The following is a 17562-nucleotide window of genomic DNA, read 5'->3' as shown; positions in this document are numbered from 1 at the left end:
AAATTAGAATGTAGCGAACTAAGATCTCTACTGCTACAGCAAATTTAGTGGAGAAAGGCAAAATTTTGTTAGCATTACATCAGTTACCATGTTTACCAAACGAAGTTGCTACAGATCCGACCAGTCGGACACAAACTTTAAGCGCGCATCGCTTGAAGTCCGACTAGTTACGTGATCTTTGTTCTTCATCGTTTTTACTTACTCTGAGGGGAATTTCAGACTTCTAACAAGGCGTACGTGAGGAAGGAACTCAAATAATAGGATATGAGGTATGGAAGTAACCTTGTCAGTGGATAGGTGTGCAGAGCAACACTTGTTTGGCTTGTCTGTTCCTGGGTGCATTGTAATACTATGAACAGAAGTCTTCACAGATGTACATGCAGTTAACTTGGTTTGGCTACAGTATCAGAGATCCTTGTAGTGTGTAGAGGATGCATGGTTGTATCAATATTAGGCATTCCAGTATCCAAGATTTTTTAATACAAAAATTCTCCGTATATTCCCTAATAGAACCCTGGCACAAAACAACTCGTGTTTAACTTGGGATTGCTCCGTAGTCCGAGCTCCAATGAGGATGAAAATTGCTATGGAGTTTGTCCACACGCTGATCATCATGAAAATCTTAGTTTTGTCGTGCGTGTTACATAATAAGTAAGTTTTGTGTTGTTTTGTAATCTTTTTAAGCCTTGTAATGTATGTAGAATACTTTAGAACTTAAAAAAACGTAGTGTCAGATGGAAGGTAGTCACTGGTGCTTACTTTAAAGTATGTAGTTACTTTGCTCGGGTTAGCGATTTTAAGCTCCAGAGCAATTTTCTGATGGCTGTCATCAGCTCAAAAATACAAACCACTTCAAAGTCAGCATAACAATGCCGTAATTGAAACCACAACTCCACCTTAGGTATTGTTGCATCATTGTGGCACCTCCACTTTAGTTGTTTACCTTTATAAGTTGTTAACTTGATGTTTTTACTTACTTGAGATAGCCTCTTGCCTGTGGGTATGCGCCATTGTATTGAGAAGTGTACAGTAGGTGACTTGAACATATTTACTCACTGCAAAGCATACAAAGATTGCTGAGATCCGATAACATCTGAAGTTACTCTCATTATATGTACAAACTTGCAGCTAGAAGCAATTGCAGTTTCAAGACAGTCCAGATTGCTAGATGGCTTCCTGATTCAATTGTGCCATTTTTCCCTTTAAAATGTATGGGGAGTGCTGGAGAAAAATGTACCTTTTTTAAGTTTTAAAGTGCTGTGCATGCCAAAGTAGTTAATTCCAACCCAACAAACTATATATTTCTGAGATCGGCAATCAATACTCTATCTATTGAGCATATAAAAATTCCATTTTTCCAAAATTTAAAAATCGGGCTGGAATGCCTATCAATATTTATTGTGAGCACTTCAAATTGTTCTAAGCAGCAGTCTCTCTAGTGTTGTATAAATCATAGATGCTTTTTGTCGATCACTGAGTAGAGGTATGGTACAGTTTAAATCCCATAGCCTTGACACTACCTGTCTAGGTATGTAGTGTTAGGCCAGGAAAACTTGATTGCTTGTTTCTCATCCACCAAAATTCAGATTTCCATGTGGGCGGTAGGTCATTATTAAAGAAGTACTCTAAATCAAGCTGTCTGTTATTATAAACGTTAGCTAAAGCTTGTTAAGGTTACGGGATACTGTAAACCCCACATGTACACTATCGATCATTTTTCATGATTAGGGGTTTAATTTTTCTTAATGCATTGTTATCAAATATTTATGCATTCTTAACTTCTCATAAATCAACATGGAATTCAAATGTTGTTATGGAAACATGAGTTGTCCCCATGCCAAACAGTGAAAACTGTGAACCAAAAATCAGACCAATGAAGAACCATGAGAACTTACTAACAATTCTAAGGTTTGAAGAACATCACTTGTGAGGGACTGACAAGAGGATTTGTGAATAATGTGTATAGTTGCTGAAATATGACTACAATATGGCCTAAAGCAAGACACTGTGGTCACAAAATTAATTTTTAAATTGATATCACAAGCACTAGAAACATTGTTTCTAACAAATGGCTCCGTCAGGACCTAGACAAGAAGCCAGACTAGTAGTCTGTTTATACAAAATGTTAACAACTAGTTTGACAGTCCTGATTTTTGGTTCAGGAAAATATCACCATTAGTCAGCAAAACTACACATGCGCTTACAGGTGCGCCAGTTGCTAAGTGTGTTGTATTGATGTTATCTTGTACTGTTACGTGTGTTTTCTTCTACCTTGTAACTGTCCAGTCAGCACGCTATTATTCTCCCAACAATTTAAGCCTGTTACCAGCTGATACAAAACACAACAACACCAAGCCCGCCTTAATTACCTAATAAAATTTTTGTTTGACAGTCGCTCACTATCTCGTAACCTTAAGTAACTATTACTTACATTTTACCTACATGAGATTTGCTGTGCTGTAAAATGATAGCCAGCCTTGTTAGCATCAAAATAAGTGTGCACGTGATTGATGCCTGGCCTTAGGTAAAGAAACAAGTTCTCAACTACCAGCCACCTGTGTAAACCTGCGTCTCAGCCTGTGTTTAAGCATAGATAATAGAGTAAAGGGATAGGAAACGCAAGCGATTTCCGGTTTGATTTCTGTTACGCGTGACTTGATAGGACAAGACAGTTTTGTGCTCAAGCATGAGAATTAGTGTTCTAAGCAGCGTAAATAGTAATCCAACAGACTACAGCAAGTATTTAGGCCTATGTGAGAGATTTTGGCGAGAGAATTTAGACCGTAGATTTTGTAACAAAGCGTATCGCCAAGAGTTAATAATGGGAGAGGCTCTCCCATTATTAACTCTTGGTATCGCATTAACCGTGGTTGTTACACGCTGTCACACTTTCGCTCATAGTACCTTCATGCCTCGTCCATACCGCTTCTTTTATAGCCGGTTCCACTTTCGAATCTTGTGGTAAGCTAGGCGTGTCACCAACACAGTCTTTTACCGTTGCGTTGTACTGCAAGGTGGTTTAAACTTTTGGTTAAAAATGGAAGATACTTAGTCGTTTCTTCAAGCAACAGTTCCTGTTTTGCTCCGATATTTCCTCTGGTTCCCTCTGTTAAATGGTAAGGAATAGGTTTATCACAGTTAAAAGGATAGAATATATTTACGAAGAAAATAAAGTGGTTTAAAGTAATTTTTGGGCCATTTTTTTTCACTTTCAATCTCCTTTAATTTTGCGTATAACTTCCTTGAGGGTTGGTACCATCCTATTTCCCTCGATTACTTACTTGAGTTCACTGTAGCAAAGTTTCACAGTCGTTGGTTACAAAATTCTGTCATTACAACAATTTGTTTCTCTTTGATACAAGCACAGCAAGCGTAACGAGTATGTTCGTGACGTAATACACGAAATTCCAATAGAAGTGTATGTATTTTGTGACGTCACGTTATTGCGTTTCCTATCCCTTTTAAGTACTCTATTATCTATGGTTTAAGGTATCTATCACTGAATGAGTAGTGATAAGTTGTTTAGCAATAGACAAGTCATACATTGTTGTGCCATGCTAGTCTTGTTACAGATTAAGCACATGGTATTATATTGTTAATCCAACAACTGAATGTGTTACTGTATAATACTCTCAATAGCAGCTTGATGTATTATATTGAAATACGTCAAGCGATTAACCAATAGAATTAGTATTACACTTGTTTGTCAAGGTCCCTTGACAAAAATCTATAATACTAATTTGATTGGCTAAAATAGTGTGGTGTGTTTATATTAGAAGTAAATGTCCGACTTGACAACTATTGTCACCATAGTGATAGAGGCCCCAAGGTATAACACAATATGGTTGCTTAGCAACGGTTGCTAGGTAACTGTAGCTAAAGTAAATTCATTTTGAGATCATAGCAACAGTTGCTAGGCAGCGGTTGCTAAGTGTGATTGGTATTTTGCAACGGTTATTTTTCAATTTCTGTTGCCTAGCAACAGTTGCTATGGTTTTCGTATTAATTTGCAATAGGATGGATGGCCATGGTATTCGGGATTAATAGTTCTCGCATTGTAAACAGGAAGGAAATAGTGCTCGGCTTCGCCTCGCACTATTTTACTGCTTCCTATTTACAATGCTCGCACTATTAATCCCGAATACCGCAGCCATCCATCCTATTACATATACATATATAAATACTGCATGCTTGTGACATCATGTATCAAGATGATTGTTGTGACATCATGTATCAAGATGATTGTGGGATTACAACTATAACAACTATACCAGATCAGAGGAGGTTGGACGTGCTTTAAGCGCCACTAAAACAAATTACACAAAATCCCTTTTGTTGAGGAGGTTAATACATCACGATCTCAGAATAACTCACTGTTCATGTTTCATTAATAGAATACATATGTGAAGGTGTGAAGTAGTGTGCACCAAACTGCAACTTATTAATTACACACGGAATTCAAGCACTGATTACAAAACAAAGTACATTCCCTTGAAGCTTACACAAAGGATGATCTGAATATCTAATGATCCCCACCGATCCCCACCGTTTTTTAGTTTTGTGTTGTGACTATATTGATGATCACGTGAAATACCAAATCAAAGAATGTAATTAAAGCATAGCTCGCATGAACGCGTCCAACCTCCTCTGATAGCAGATCTCCCACTATTGATAGTGATCTTAAAAGTCACCCGAGGCTATCTATAGTGCTAGTAACCAGACCTTAAAATATTTATTATAACCTTTCAGTCATGTAAATGAGGTCATGAAGTACATCTTAGCTATATGTTAGGGACCTACTTGACATGTTTACTATAATGAAGTGGTCATATTAATGAGGTCACTGCTAGTAAGATGCTAACACAGCATTGAGGGGCAAGCATGCTATATTTTATCATTTACATATACTGATGGATACATACAAACATACATACATATTAGCAGCACATACTTGTCATTTATGTGGGGCTCACAGGCTTGCCCAATCATGAGGTGATCTTAATAATGAGGTCATGAAGTATACCTTAGCTATGTTTGGGACCTACTTGACATGGTCACTCTATTGAGGTGGTCTTATTGATGAAGTCGTGAAATACACCTTAACTATGTTTGGGACTTGCTTGACATGGTCGCTAGAATGAGACAATCTTGTTAATGAGGTAATGAAGTATTTGGCGGACCTACTGGACATGGTCACTATAATGAGGTGGTCTTAATAATGAGGTCATGAAGTACACCCTAGCTATGTTTGGGACCTACTTGACATGGTCACTCTATTGAGGTGGTCTTATTGATGAAGTCGTGAAATACACCTTAACTATGTTTGGGACTTGCTTGACATGGTCGCTAGAATGAGACAATCTTGTTAATGAGGTAATGAAGTATTTGGCGGACCTACTGGACATGGTCACTATAATGAGGTGGTCTTACTAATGAGGTCATGAAGTACACCTTAGCTATGTTTGGGACTTACTTGACATGGTCACTATAATGAGGTGGTCTCATTAATAAGATCATGAAGTACACCTGTTTGAGACCAACTAGAAGTGATCAGGTGTCATAAAAAGAGGTGGCTGCTTATTGAGATTTTTCTGTAAGCTAGAGAATTTTACACAATACTTCATTTGATGCTACCAATCCAATAGAAATCTGTGGTGGGGTTACTGAATAGCTGGTAACCTGTGATCTTGCCCATGGTTGTATACTACATTCATCAAACGAAAGTCAGCAACGCCAAATCAATTTTACGGTCAGCTTACTTTCTGCACTGTTTAAGACAGCTGTCATTAGCATTGATACATCACTGTCATGGCGTGGCAATGACACTGTTATCTCAAGGGTAACACTCAATGCTAGGTAGCACACACAGTTTTCCACTTGTTAGCTTACTTTTTAGACAAGACAAACATAATTGGGTAGCTACTTGATACACTAATGTCACAGTGTGGCACTAACATGGTCTCAATACTAGTAGCCATAATTTGCCACTTCCTTTTGCTCTTTCTTCACTTGCTTTGCCTAGGTATTGGTGACTAGCATGTAACCTTTAAGGGATAGGATGCAGTAGAATAACTTTGCAACAGACTGGTATACTTTGAAGTTGCTATGAAAATATTTTTAGATACTGCTAAACCTCTGTGTGTTAACAGTAACCCAGAAAAAAGCTTAAAGGCATGCTGGCTGAACTGTCACAGCCAGTGTAAGCTAGATATGCTGCCGGATATAATTCTTGTTGTTTTGTGCATATGTCTACTTGTGTTCAGTGAAATATAATAAAGTTATGTGCATCCTTTCTTTCAAGGCAAGAACTATCCAGTGTCAAGTTACAGCTACCACAAGTATAGTACCAGTTAAAGAGGATAAGGAATTCTAAAAACAACAAAAATTGTACTGCAGCTATTTAAAAATATTGCACAAAACTAACTTAACATCTCAATGACAGCATGCAGTGATGATAAGTGAAGAGGAGCCAGATTTGAACCACCATGTTTGAAGCAGTATGATAAACAACCCCAATTGATGATCGAGCTTCAAAAACAGCAAAAGACAAGAAACAAAGTATGTGAAACCTCTCCACATAAATTTTCTATTTGAATAATTGTTGTGAAGAAAATGACTGACTATTTGATTATGCATTAACCACAAAAAAGCAGTAAAGTAAAGCCTGAGAGCTATTTCTGTCTCTTCTAAAAATGAATTTTTCAGTGTGATTATGCCACCTTGTTCACAATCTTCAAGCTTCAAAGTTGGCTTCATCCTTAAATAGTGTGTTTATGAATCAAATTGTGTCATGTGACGAAATAGACAAATTGTTTCAGCACTAATTTGTAGTGTCACTGTTTGATTCTTAACCAGGGATGGGATCTTTGATATACAGTGATTTGTACAAAATTACTTACACGCACTGCACCATTACAGGGTTTTAGTATAGTATACTGTTATATGATAGGGCTGGATACCAGGTTATGGTGTACTTTGAACATAATGACACCAAGACGAAGATCCAGTACAACAACTACATATAAATAATACATCATTTGTCAATCTTCTTCAGCATATCTACTCTCATGACACATAGCTGTGGCAGACAAGAGGTTATCTAGCTTTGGACCATGATGTTGCCTGTATTAGTTACATGTACAAGTTGTAATGCAGTTTACATGCTTACTATTTTATTTTGTGTAGTACTTGTCCAGAATGAATGTCTACCTAGCCCTGGAACAGTCAGGGTAACCAAATCAACATGAATCTTGGTAGTACTAAGAAACGACTAAAAGATAAACAAAAATGCTAAGTTATACAAACATACAGCTAGGCTTTATTTCAGTGACAAATATTAGATGTATGTATGTTTTCCAATTTGTTGTACAGACTCAAACAAAATAAATAAAAGCACTGTTTGGAGTTGTAGTGTTTGGAGTTGTAGTGTTTGGAGGGTTGTGTGTCGACCAGTAGAAGGTTAAGCATAGTTAAAAGCAACTCCATGGTTTCATAGTAGCTTGACAGATACGTTGTCCGTCCTTAACAGCCACTAAATGGATGTGTGTGTACTGTGTGAACCTTATTACTATTTCAAGTGTTTACATAGCTAATGATGTGTACTTTCTTGGTGGCCACTTCAACTTAATTAATTGTTTACTGGAAATATCTCAAATACAACATTGGTAGGTCAGCAAATAAATTAAAATATTTGTATAGCGATCAGTCAGTCTAAAAACAGTACAAAACTACAAAATACAAGCAATTGTGGTGTTGATGAAATGGCACAAGCTTGTTTGCAGCCTAGTGTGTTATGAGAAGATATTTGTAAGCAGTAAAATGCATAGGAAAGAATACAAGGCTCTTGCAAAGTAGGTAGTGACAAAACTAGCAGGCCTGCCAACCTAGGAAATAATAAAACCTTGAGACTCTCTCTTGGTGTCCAGAATAGATTGCTGTATCTGCATAGCTAAAGTAGGGATAGCAGGTGACATAGCCTCAAGCTATGCCTGGAACTGCGACAAGACCAGCAACACATGCACATGCCCATCTTCATATTATGGGCATCAATATAGCATTTAAAACAAGTGCATCATTAAGCTACATATGCATGGATTTCTAGACCTACAGCAAGTGTACGCAGGAGTCTTCTCACTTCTCCAGCTAAATAGTTATGTTCAGACTATAAGCCATTACTTAATCACTAATAATTTGAAAGCACAAGGCACTTACAATATCACGTGATGATACGGATTGAGAAATATCAATTTCTACTTAGAGACTGATGAATGAAATTCATACCAAACACATGCTACATACCTAAAACATGCTGTATAGCTGGGTGAAAGTGCTCATGATGTCATTCTAGCTAGTTAAGCACTTTCACCTTCAATGAAGTAGGCTCACCACTTGAGTTCTGATCTTGTAAACTCAAGTCCAGTCACTGCATGTCCATTTCACTAGCATTAAGTAAAAGGTTCAAAGCCAGTATTTCACAACTTTGTCTCAATCCCTACTGTTTTCCTGCTTGTAATCATGTGATTGCATTTCTATTAAATTTGTTGCCTAACATTTATAGTTGTACTACAATCAAGTTAGCCCGGGGGAACACCCAGGGATATCCCCTGGAAAGAAATGACACAGCAACTTTGGATGTTTATTTGTGGTCTTGCATGCCAGTCAGTTTATGTATTTATTATTATTACTGTGTCAACTTCGCAAGCGAAGGCTTTACATGGGGGGGGGGGGGGGGGGGGGGGGGGGGATTTATGCAATTACAATTGATTAATCTGATTCTTAAATTGTTCAATAGAGGTAATTTCTTTGATGTGATTAGGTAAGTTATTCCAGATATTGCAAGCATTAGGTCCAAACGAGTGCTGATAAGTGTCTGTTCTTGCAAATGGAACTAAAATATTGTTCGTGTGAGATCTTCTTGTGATGGTGGATTCTGCTGTTGTTGTGGTATTAGATGAAATGATGTCACTGAGTGGGACACATGTCAAGTTATGAATGATCTTAAAAAGGAAGCACAAATGGAAGTTATGTCTACGAGTATATATCTAGTTGTTGCCACCCAAGTTGATGAATTATACTTGATACACTGCTAGTACAATAAAAATTGTTTGCAACAAACCTTGCAGTTCTTCGATTAATCTTCTCTAACTTCTCTATGTCTCTTTTTTGCCATGGCGACCAAATGATACTTGCATATTCTAATTGTAGTCGGACTAAGGAAAAATAGGCAGTTTCTTTAAGATGTTGATTATTTAATTTAAGATTGCTTCTTAGAAAGGACAAGGTACGGCTGGCTTTAACAGTAATATTGTGTATGTTTGGACCACTTAAGATCTGATTGTATAGTAATGCCCAGGTACTTACAATTCTCAACTATTTGTAACGGAGTGTCGTGCAGGAAGCCATGTTGGGACCCATGAAGTAAATTGTTACTTTCTAAATGTTTCATTAGATGGGAGGATATGATGTGTTCTAGGACTTTACTAATTGTAGACGTGAGCGAGATTGGACAGTAGTTTTGAGGAGCTGATCGTTCCCCCTTCTTGTAAATAGGTGCCATGTTAGCCACTCTCCGATCATAGGGGACCTCACCTGTGTCCAGTGATTTCTCAAATATTAACTTTAAGACAGCGGCTGTGACTTCCGCAGTTTCCTTTAAAAGTCTTGTACTTATTTCATCTGGACCTGAAGCTTTGTGAACATCCAAGTTTAGAAGTAATTTAATTATACCAGAAGTGGTTACATTGATATCCTCCATGACTGGATGTGGGCTGGGACCTTTGTCAGGTATATAATCTTGTTCATTGGTGAATACTGATTTAAAGTGTGAGTTAAAAACATTTGCCTTTTCTTTGCTATTAGTAATAACTTTATTATTGGCGTTAAGAGCCTGTACTCCATTATTATATCCTTCTTCAGCTTCTTAATAAGACTCCAAAATTTCTTTGAATTTATTGAAGAGGTTCCATCTTCTGAATTTATAATGAGTTTAGAAATGTGAGCATCGTGTGATTGTCTCATTTGCCATGTTTCAATGTCAAAAATCTCCTTTATGTTTCTGGTGAGAGAGATGCCTTGTATTGGTGATATAGTTTGTTATGTTTCTTTATTTGTTTTATAGTAGAGGTTAACCATGGCAAGTCACAATGTGTTCTGGTAAACTTGTGTGGTATATGTAACCTCATACTGTGCAAAACAGTATCCTTGAATTTCATCCAGAGCTCATCTATGGATCTGTTATTAGGAGAGCTAAAATCGGGACTATTCGTTAAGGAAATTATATCTTGCTTTATAGAATCCCAGTTGGCTCTATGACACAGGTAGATTTCTCTATAGTTCTGTTTATTTATTGTGTTGCACTTAGATATTGACACAAACAATATTATCATGATCACCAAGGCCATGCAGGTAAGATGTCAACAGTGTACTTGTCATTGGGGTGATTTAGGAAAAACAGAAAGTATATTTTGATGTTAGGTCGGTTGGTTAACTATTTGTTCTAATCCATGTTCCTGCATTACATCAATGAGAGCAGAGTGGGTAGCAACATGTGTCCTGTTTATGGAAAGAGACAGATTCCCAGTCAATGCAGGGAGCATTGAAATCACCAATTAACCATATTTTAGCATCTGTTGTTGTCTCATGAAGCTTTTGCAATGAAAGATTTAATGGATTTATTGCTGGTCATCAATATGTAGTTGGTGTGGGTTATTTTCTGTCCCCACACATACCATCTGGCATGCAAGACTAGTCTGTTCTAGAATGTTGTGTATGACACAATCTATCTTCCTTGGCTCATTGCATTGCTGCAGACTTCAGTTTAGACACTAGATGACTAATGGTGATGATCCGTGAGAATTAGAAACCGTGAGTTTAGAGCTACTGCTTGTGAGCCCTTGAGCTTGATAGTGAAATCATGAGACTCACAGTAAATCCATGAGGGTCAGCAGAGCTGGACTAGTGTGCATGTGATTTAAACTGTACCATACCCCTAGTTGTATTATTATTATTTATCATTTTTTGTCAAATGACAAGGGGCTGGGCCTGCAAATGTGCTCCCCACAAGTACATACAACAGAACAAAGAATACAAGAACAATACACTAATACAAAAGCAATGCAAGTAAACAGAAAAGATACTAGGACAATACACTAATACAAAACAGTACAAAAGAAATTGTTTGAGGGCAGCACTGAATGGATTGATATTGGTTATCTGTAAGACAGGTGCAGGTATGTTGTTCCACAGAAAAGGTGAATTATGCACCTATCAATGTAATCTCCGACTACCACTAATACAGGCTGAGGTGGGAATTTGTGTCACTGAAAATTACAATTCCTCACCTACTGGGGAAGTACTGGAGATGCAAACCCTGATCAAGTCTCGACTTGCAAACCCCAGGAATATCTGTGCTAGGAGGGGATTTGAACGGTCATGTGGTGTTGGTCTAGCGATGAGTTGGTGTGAGTGGATTCTAGTATGAATGTAGTAGTTAGCACCACAGACACTCCTTCCAAATTGAAAGCACACACTTTTGCTGCTTGTTAATACATTAATCATTACAAGTATACTTATACATCTAATAATGTTAAAATTAGGTGAGATGTACGACTTACAAAACATCTAACACAAACATAGCCAGACTTGGTGATGTTATTCCTAAAGCTTGTTTGGTGGAAAGGTATGCCACATTAATGATGCAAAGCATGCTAACTTCCAGGAAATTTTTGATATTCGAATTTTGAGAATGACTTCAACACAACACCAGTAGGGTTACTATTCCATTGTGATTATCTCAATCTTGCATGTTTATAGTAAACATCCTACCATGTACATGCCACCTAAGAAATGTTTGATCATTAAACCCCTGAAATTGAATATGAGAGTGATTTTAGCAACAGGCCCATAGCAAGGGGATTCGGATGAACCACCTCTATGGGTTACCAATGATTGTTTGATATTATAGGCTGGCAGGTTACATAGGGCACCGAACGTCACTCCGTCTTATGTAGGTAACTAGATTCTGGGTGAGGGGTAAAAGAGCAGTTGCTCAAACACTCTAATAGAACAATCAAATTGGTAACATCACTACTTTCAGACAATAATTTCAAGGTAGTTTCATCCCACAGGAGATGTCTCACGGGTGAAGGTGTGGGCACCTTATTCCTATTACACTGTACCTACACTGTCCTGTCCTAATCCCATATATTTTTCCATAGTGTGGTATTCCTGCTGCATCCCCATCAGCGTTGAAACCGGGTCGGGTCATCCGGGTCATCCGGGTCATCCGGGTCACATTTTCTCCGGGTCATCCGGGTCTGACCCGGTTTACAAATTATCCGGGTCTGACCCGGATTGGATCACGTGAGAAACTAAATTGATCGTTTAACGACGTGGAACCTATAAAAGCTAGTCGCATAGCTCTTTCGTGAGCCACGCCCACTTATCGCGTTACAAACATACGCTCAGCCACGCCCATTTATTAGTAAGTGCAGTCTGTAGCATGTAACTGTGTCCGTTGCTGTGAGCAAGCTTATGTGGAGCCACGCCCACTAATCGATTATTGTATGAGTTGTATATAGTCTAGGTCTAGTCTTGCAGCAGGATAAGTACTTTGTGAGCCACACCCATTTTATTATATTGGGAAAATGCAATACTAAGTATGTACGAAGCCACACCCAATTGCTGTCTGTAAACTCACAGTAACTACGTGGAACCAAACCCACTGACTGATTTTAAATTATAAACTTACCGGCGTAGTTATCACATAACTACTCGTTCACTCAACATGAATCGAACGCTAAAAACGTAGTCTCGCTCGCTCAAGAATACCCGAAACATAGCTCTTATCGCGCGCCTCGGCTTAATTTAATCCGGGTCAATCCGGGTCACATCCGGGTCTGACCCGGATTGCTATCCGGGTCAGTGGGTCATCCGGGTCAGCAGTAGTGACCCGGTTTCAACGCTGATCCCCATGAGTTCAAATTTAAGAGGGCAGTGATGGATTTAGGGGTTTCAAGGTTTCCACAGAAATCCCCTTTAAATGATGATGCAACAGTTGAGTATTTTAATGAATTATTGCAGTGTGTGCCTATAGTAAATGATGTGCAATTATTTTACAGATAATTTCACACTAAAATTGTTACCAAATGCAGTCTCAGAGCATCTAAATTTCAAAACTTAGAAGGTGGACATATATACTGACATGGATAAAGCACATTCACCATGCTAAGGGAGTCTGGGGAATGCCCCTCAGGAAAACGTCTTTATAAATTCCTCGATTCGCCACTGGAGCTGCATGTGTGCAGCAGTGATGTGATATTTTTGTCATAATTTGTTGCAGTTACGTTCTTTTTCAACCCACCATGTTTCAATAATGAACGTAGTAGCTACCTATGTGATTCTTTATCAAATGCAAGTATAATACAATGCACATGATTTTTGTAAACATTAAGTATTTTTTTATAAGTTTCAATGTAAAAATTGAGGTACATTTAGTCTTTTCAAAAATTCTAAAAACTTGTTTCAGATAAAAGTAAAATCACTTTAGTTTTAGTTAGTTATAACTAAAACAACACTAATTTTGAGGAGATAAAATATGAAAATGTTAAGTATCTAGGGTACCCCCCTCCCCTGCTGCTGTGATCACCTATATATATAGCTACCATGTTAAAGTTTAGCTGTGGCCATGGCCTTAATAGTTGTTACTGGATATTGTTGTAATAGGGTCACTCAATCATGATGTTTATTATACGCTAGTGGTGATGTGACTGAATTCTAATCACCACCAACCAAACAGAATTGTCTACAGGTGAAGATTTGCTACAATGACTAATAATAACTATCAGATTGTATGGTGTCCCAGTTGAGCCTACCAGACACGTATATACCTCTACTATCCCCTGCAGGTAGCTAGCTCCACCCAACTGCAGACCATCAGGTGTAGTATACTCCCCCACTTTAATACTAGATTACGATAGTGCCAAATTTAATACCTTGGAGTTACCAACAAAATTAAGCCACAGGAAACCTTAATCAATTTCAAACTTCTGTGAAGTACATGATCATGATTTAGAATACATCCAGTATATACTTCAAAATTAATGTCTGGCCCCCACATCTGGTCAGTGGTGATAGCTAGCAGAATTTAAATGATTGAACACTCAGCTCTTCAAGGTTTATATGTACTTCAGGGGGCGGAGACAGCTATCAAAAATTGGGGGGGGCTCCAGGGTAGGATCTATAGGATTTTGCTAAGGGGGGGCACACTGGTAGAAATGACTTCACAGTGCGCAGAGCACACTTGGTGAAATGCAAAACATGAACTATCTAGGGGGTTTGGGGGCATGCCCCCAGGAAATTTTTAAAAATTAGACCAAAACTACTGCCGAAGCCGATCTACTGCCGAAGCAGCCACACAGTTTTATCTGCTCTTTACAATCAACTAGTATTTCACTTCTCAAACCTTAAGGTAGTAAGGGTATGCTTCTTCTAGTTGTCCTTGTGCTCTTAAACAATTACCAACATTACACAAAGCTCTAGACTCCCACGATAATCTCGTAACTCTTGTGTAACTATTAGTTGCTGTAACAGATGGAAACTATAGCATGTACACACTGACAGACAGACAGGTACCTGGTAATGGTAGTGTATAGCTAACGGATATTGTATTAACATCTCATGACAACTACCCAAGTTAGCAAACGCTACACTCTGTTTGGACCTGTTGTATCACATGATTAGCCACACCCATTACTGAGCCACACCCACCTGTCATAAAGCTGTTCCACCAGGAACAAGTGCTCACTAAAATAACTGATAGCCTTGCGTAGTCGTGATGTCACTATCTCCATACCAGCCATATTGCCAGTTTGCTGCACACGTTGTAGTCCCTTCTTACCCAGCATCTTCACCAGTACACAAAGGTTGTTGTAAGCTGAAGCCATTGCCATCTTGTTAGCTGAATGAATACAGATGGTCAATATAAAGACAAGCACCACACCTCTTTAGTAGCATCACCAGGCTCATTATCCACCATAACCCTAGCAACAAAACATATAATTGTAACTATATGGGCAAAAAAGAATAGTATCCCTGGGGCACAAATCAAGTAAATACGGTACTACAAGTGCAACGTTAACTGTTAACAGTGTAATATGATAACAACACTTCCTGATATAACTGCTTACTTTTTCTTACTACTCTCAGTGGCAGTAGTCGGCTTCAGGACAGGAGTCTGCATGGGTAGATATTGTGTATACAGATATACATAGATCATCAGAGTAACCAACAAACACTACAGCTATCAAACATCACACACACTTACCAATGAATCACCAGAAGGAGAATCCAGCCAGGCATCAAGTAGAGGATGAGAATGGATCACTTGTTGTAGTTGTGGCCACAGCTGGTAGTATTGTAGTGTCATCCTTTTCCTCTTTTTGCTTCTTCTTCTTTTGTGAACTTTTCTTCTTTTTCTCCTCCTTAACTTCAGTAGCTGTGGTATCTTCTGTTGTCTTTTTCACCTCTGGTTTACTGGTAGTGGGGATTGAGTGTTGTAACATGAGGCCTGAAGATTTCTGGGTTGGAGGGGCACTTGTTTTAGCTGGTTTAGTTGCCAGTTTCTTTTGAATCAATCTTTCAGCTTCATCATGTTCCTCACTACTGCTCTCTGTGAGCTCTACTGACTTAGCTGATAAAAGTATCGGTCGTGTAGTGGCTGGCTTGATGGGGGTTGGTGGAAGTTTTTTGTTCTATTAATGATGTAACATACATGATGTACCGAACAATTTAGTATATATATCGTAAAGGGCCTCCTATTATTATGACTATAAGAGCTATATTGGTACTACAATGAGTTAGGTAACTTTATTGCGACAGGATCTACAAAACCTGACACAAAAACACAAACCTGTATTTGTAGTGTTAAACAATGGGTAAAATACTGATGTACGTATTATTTATAAAAGGTTTATGGGTTCATTCTTTAAGAAAAAAGAGGATCTAATGATAACAAGTTGATGTTGTGCTATTTCTAAAAGCAGGCACCACAGGAGCTATAATTTATACTTACTGTTTTCTGTTGTTGGTACTTTGTAGGGCTATAACTCCAAAAGGAGGTAAGGTTCACCATTTTGTCTCACCAAAACTTAACATACCTTGTTTCAGTTTAGTCTCAATTGTTTCCTGTTTCTCCTCTGCATCACTATCACCTGAAAATTATACAGGCTGAACAGTCTTGACCTGTTGTTTCGGCTGTTGTTGTTCTTCATGACTACTGTCAATATTATCATCAGCAGCTACTAGAGGATTATCCTCACTATCATCACTATCACTGTAACACATCACCATGACAACTACTCTGATAACATTAAAGGTGACCACAAATTGTTCACATAAACATTCTTTGTCAACTTGCCAACACTGGCCATTATTGTTGTGTAAACTATCCTAACCTCACAAAACACTTAACTACATGTATGGTATGTTAACCATCAAAGTGTCTGTGTGTGTGTGTAACTAGTCACGAACAGTCATATGGTTTGTCCAGGTACAGAGGTTAACATGACATACACAGGTTAAGTTTACAAAGTTGATATAATCTTGTTTAACTGTTAAACCTGCAAAGAATGGTTGGTGAATGTGTGTTTACACAATATGGGCACACATGGTGACACCATGTGGGAAGCTTAATTCTTATAGCCTAAAACTGCACATTGATCGAAAGTGTGTTCACTGGGCTACTTGGAGAAGGTTAAATGAACACTATAACTACAGTGGCTTACTTGTTGTTATTCATGTATTCACCCACACTACAGTGGCGTAGTCAAACCCGGGCAAGCCAGGGCATTGCCCGGGCATCAGACTTCTTTGCCCCACCATCAGCTCCTAGAGTAATTATAAAGACGTGGGCTGGATAGCTCGAGATTTTGCTAAAGTTACTTAACTAGTCACTGTACAAGAATAAGTATAGCACAACTTATACAACACTCACCGTGCCATTTTCGCTGATGGTTTCCTTCTTTTTGGCTAAACAGAGATGGGGTTATCAAAGGGACTTTCCCTACGGGTAACTTGATTGTGCACAAATAGAGGAGGCAATAAATAGAAGCAAGATCACGTGATTATAAAAAACCGCGTAGTATTGTGGCAAGGAGTGAAGGACAAAGAATTGGTTTCACTATAGTGGGCTGGACGGTTTACATTTGGATTAAGTGATCACGGAAGCTATTGGTGTGGTCAAAACTCGAGAGGCAAAGCAGTCTAGAGGTATTTGCTGTGAAATTAGCACCCATCTATCCGTGTGGATACTGCTCAGTTCAAATGGTATGGAGTACTTATTAAGTCAGCAATTCTTTTCTTTTTGTTTCCACTTTTCTAGGCTAACAACTAGTGGCAGAGAATAGTCATCACGTGATAGAGCGCCTCTTGCTTTAATTCAAGAATCTTTGTAGTCTGGTATTAAGACACATGTAGCTAGATGTATGTAATATGTTAGAAGGCCAATAGCTAGCTAGGCGTTCGCTTCTATTAGGTTGATATTAGTCATCTTGCATACAGTAGTGT

At 38.4% G+C, this 17562-nt stretch overlaps 4 protein-coding genes and 1 long non-coding RNA gene across 5 annotated transcripts in view; 1 reads left to right on the top strand and 4 right to left on the bottom strand.

Annotated features, from left to right (window-relative positions):
- The first annotated feature begins 2 nt into the window (after positions 1 to 2).
- LOC136265377 (uncharacterized) lies at positions 3 to 7399 on the top strand. Its single transcript, XR_010705485.1, has 3 exons — positions 3 to 269; positions 6302 to 6558; positions 7186 to 7399. It is a non-coding gene; the product is annotated as an uncharacterized lncRNA (long non-coding RNA).
- On the bottom strand, positions 6959 to 15232 carry LOC136265373 (G-protein-signaling modulator 2-like). Its single transcript, XM_066060196.1, has 7 exons — positions 15186 to 15232; positions 14999 to 15038; positions 14767 to 14956; positions 14632 to 14719; positions 14462 to 14580; positions 7169 to 7270; positions 6959 to 7122 (listed from the first exon to the last, which is right to left on the bottom strand). Exons 3-5 carry the CDS (start codon positions 14946 to 14948, stop codon positions 14506 to 14508), a joined length of 345 nt encoding a protein of 114 aa, XP_065916268.1. The 5' UTR covers positions 14949 to 14956; positions 14999 to 15038; positions 15186 to 15232; the 3' UTR covers positions 6959 to 7122; positions 7169 to 7270; positions 14462 to 14505.
- Positions 8744 to 13391, bottom strand: LOC136265368 (uncharacterized). Its single transcript, XM_066060189.1, has 3 exons — positions 9589 to 13391; positions 9116 to 9209; positions 8744 to 8964 (listed from the first exon to the last, which is right to left on the bottom strand). The coding sequence occupies exons 1-3, from the start codon at positions 9752 to 9754 to the stop codon at positions 8754 to 8756; spliced, it is 471 nt and encodes a 156-aa protein (XP_065916261.1). The 5' UTR covers positions 9755 to 13391; the 3' UTR covers positions 8744 to 8753.
- A 124-nt stretch (positions 15233 to 15356) lies between the features above and the next one.
- LOC136266512 (uncharacterized protein DDB_G0286463-like) lies at positions 15357 to 16998 on the bottom strand. Its single transcript, XM_066061527.1, has 3 exons — positions 16991 to 16998; positions 16240 to 16330; positions 15357 to 15749 (listed from the first exon to the last, which is right to left on the bottom strand). Exons 1-3 carry the CDS (start codon positions 16996 to 16998, stop codon positions 15357 to 15359), a joined length of 492 nt encoding a protein of 163 aa, XP_065917599.1.
- Positions 16155 to 17562, bottom strand: part of LOC136265361 (rab-like protein 6) — a 76229-nt gene continuing 74821 nt past the window's right edge. The window contains 2 exon segments of the mRNA XM_066060182.1: positions 16155 to 16330; positions 16782 to 16884. The gene's annotated coding sequence lies outside the window, so the exon portion shown is untranslated.

The sequence above is a fragment of the Dysidea avara genome, chromosome 9 (assembly GCF_963678975.1).
Source record: "Dysidea avara chromosome 9, odDysAvar1.4, whole genome shotgun sequence".
Taxonomy (NCBI): Eukaryota; Metazoa; Porifera; class Demospongiae; order Dictyoceratida; family Dysideidae; genus Dysidea; species Dysidea avara.
Note: the sequence above shows the minus strand (reverse complement) of the source record. Positions and strands in the feature narration are given on the sequence as shown.

Coding starts and splice junctions, on each gene's coding strand:
- LOC136266512 (XM_066061527.1), bottom strand. Junction 15,750..16,239: donor AACAACAGCCGAAACAACAG/GTCAAGACTGTT, acceptor CATCATTAATAG/AACAAAAAACTTCCACCAAC.
- LOC136265368 (XM_066060189.1), bottom strand. CDS start 9,754: ATGGAGGATATCAATGTAACCACTTCTGGTATAATTAAATTACTTCTA. Junction 9,210..9,588: donor TGAGAAATCACTGGACACAG/GTGAGGTCCCCT, acceptor ATTTTTCCTTAG/TCCGACTACAATTAGAATAT. Junction 8,965..9,115: donor ATTAATCGAAGAACTGCAAG/GTTTGTTGCAAA, acceptor TGTCCCACTCAG/TGACATCATTTCATCTAATA.
- LOC136265373 (XM_066060196.1), bottom strand. CDS start 14,948: ATGGCAATGGCTTCAGCTTACAACAACCTTTGTGTACTGGTGAAGATG. Junction 14,720..14,766: donor GTGGAACAGCTTTATGACAG/GTGGGTGTGGCT, acceptor GTGATACAACAG/GTCCAAACAGAGTGTAGCGT. Junction 14,581..14,631: donor CTATACACTACCATTACCAG/GTACCTGTCTGT, acceptor CATCTGTTACAG/CAACTAATAGTTACACAAGA.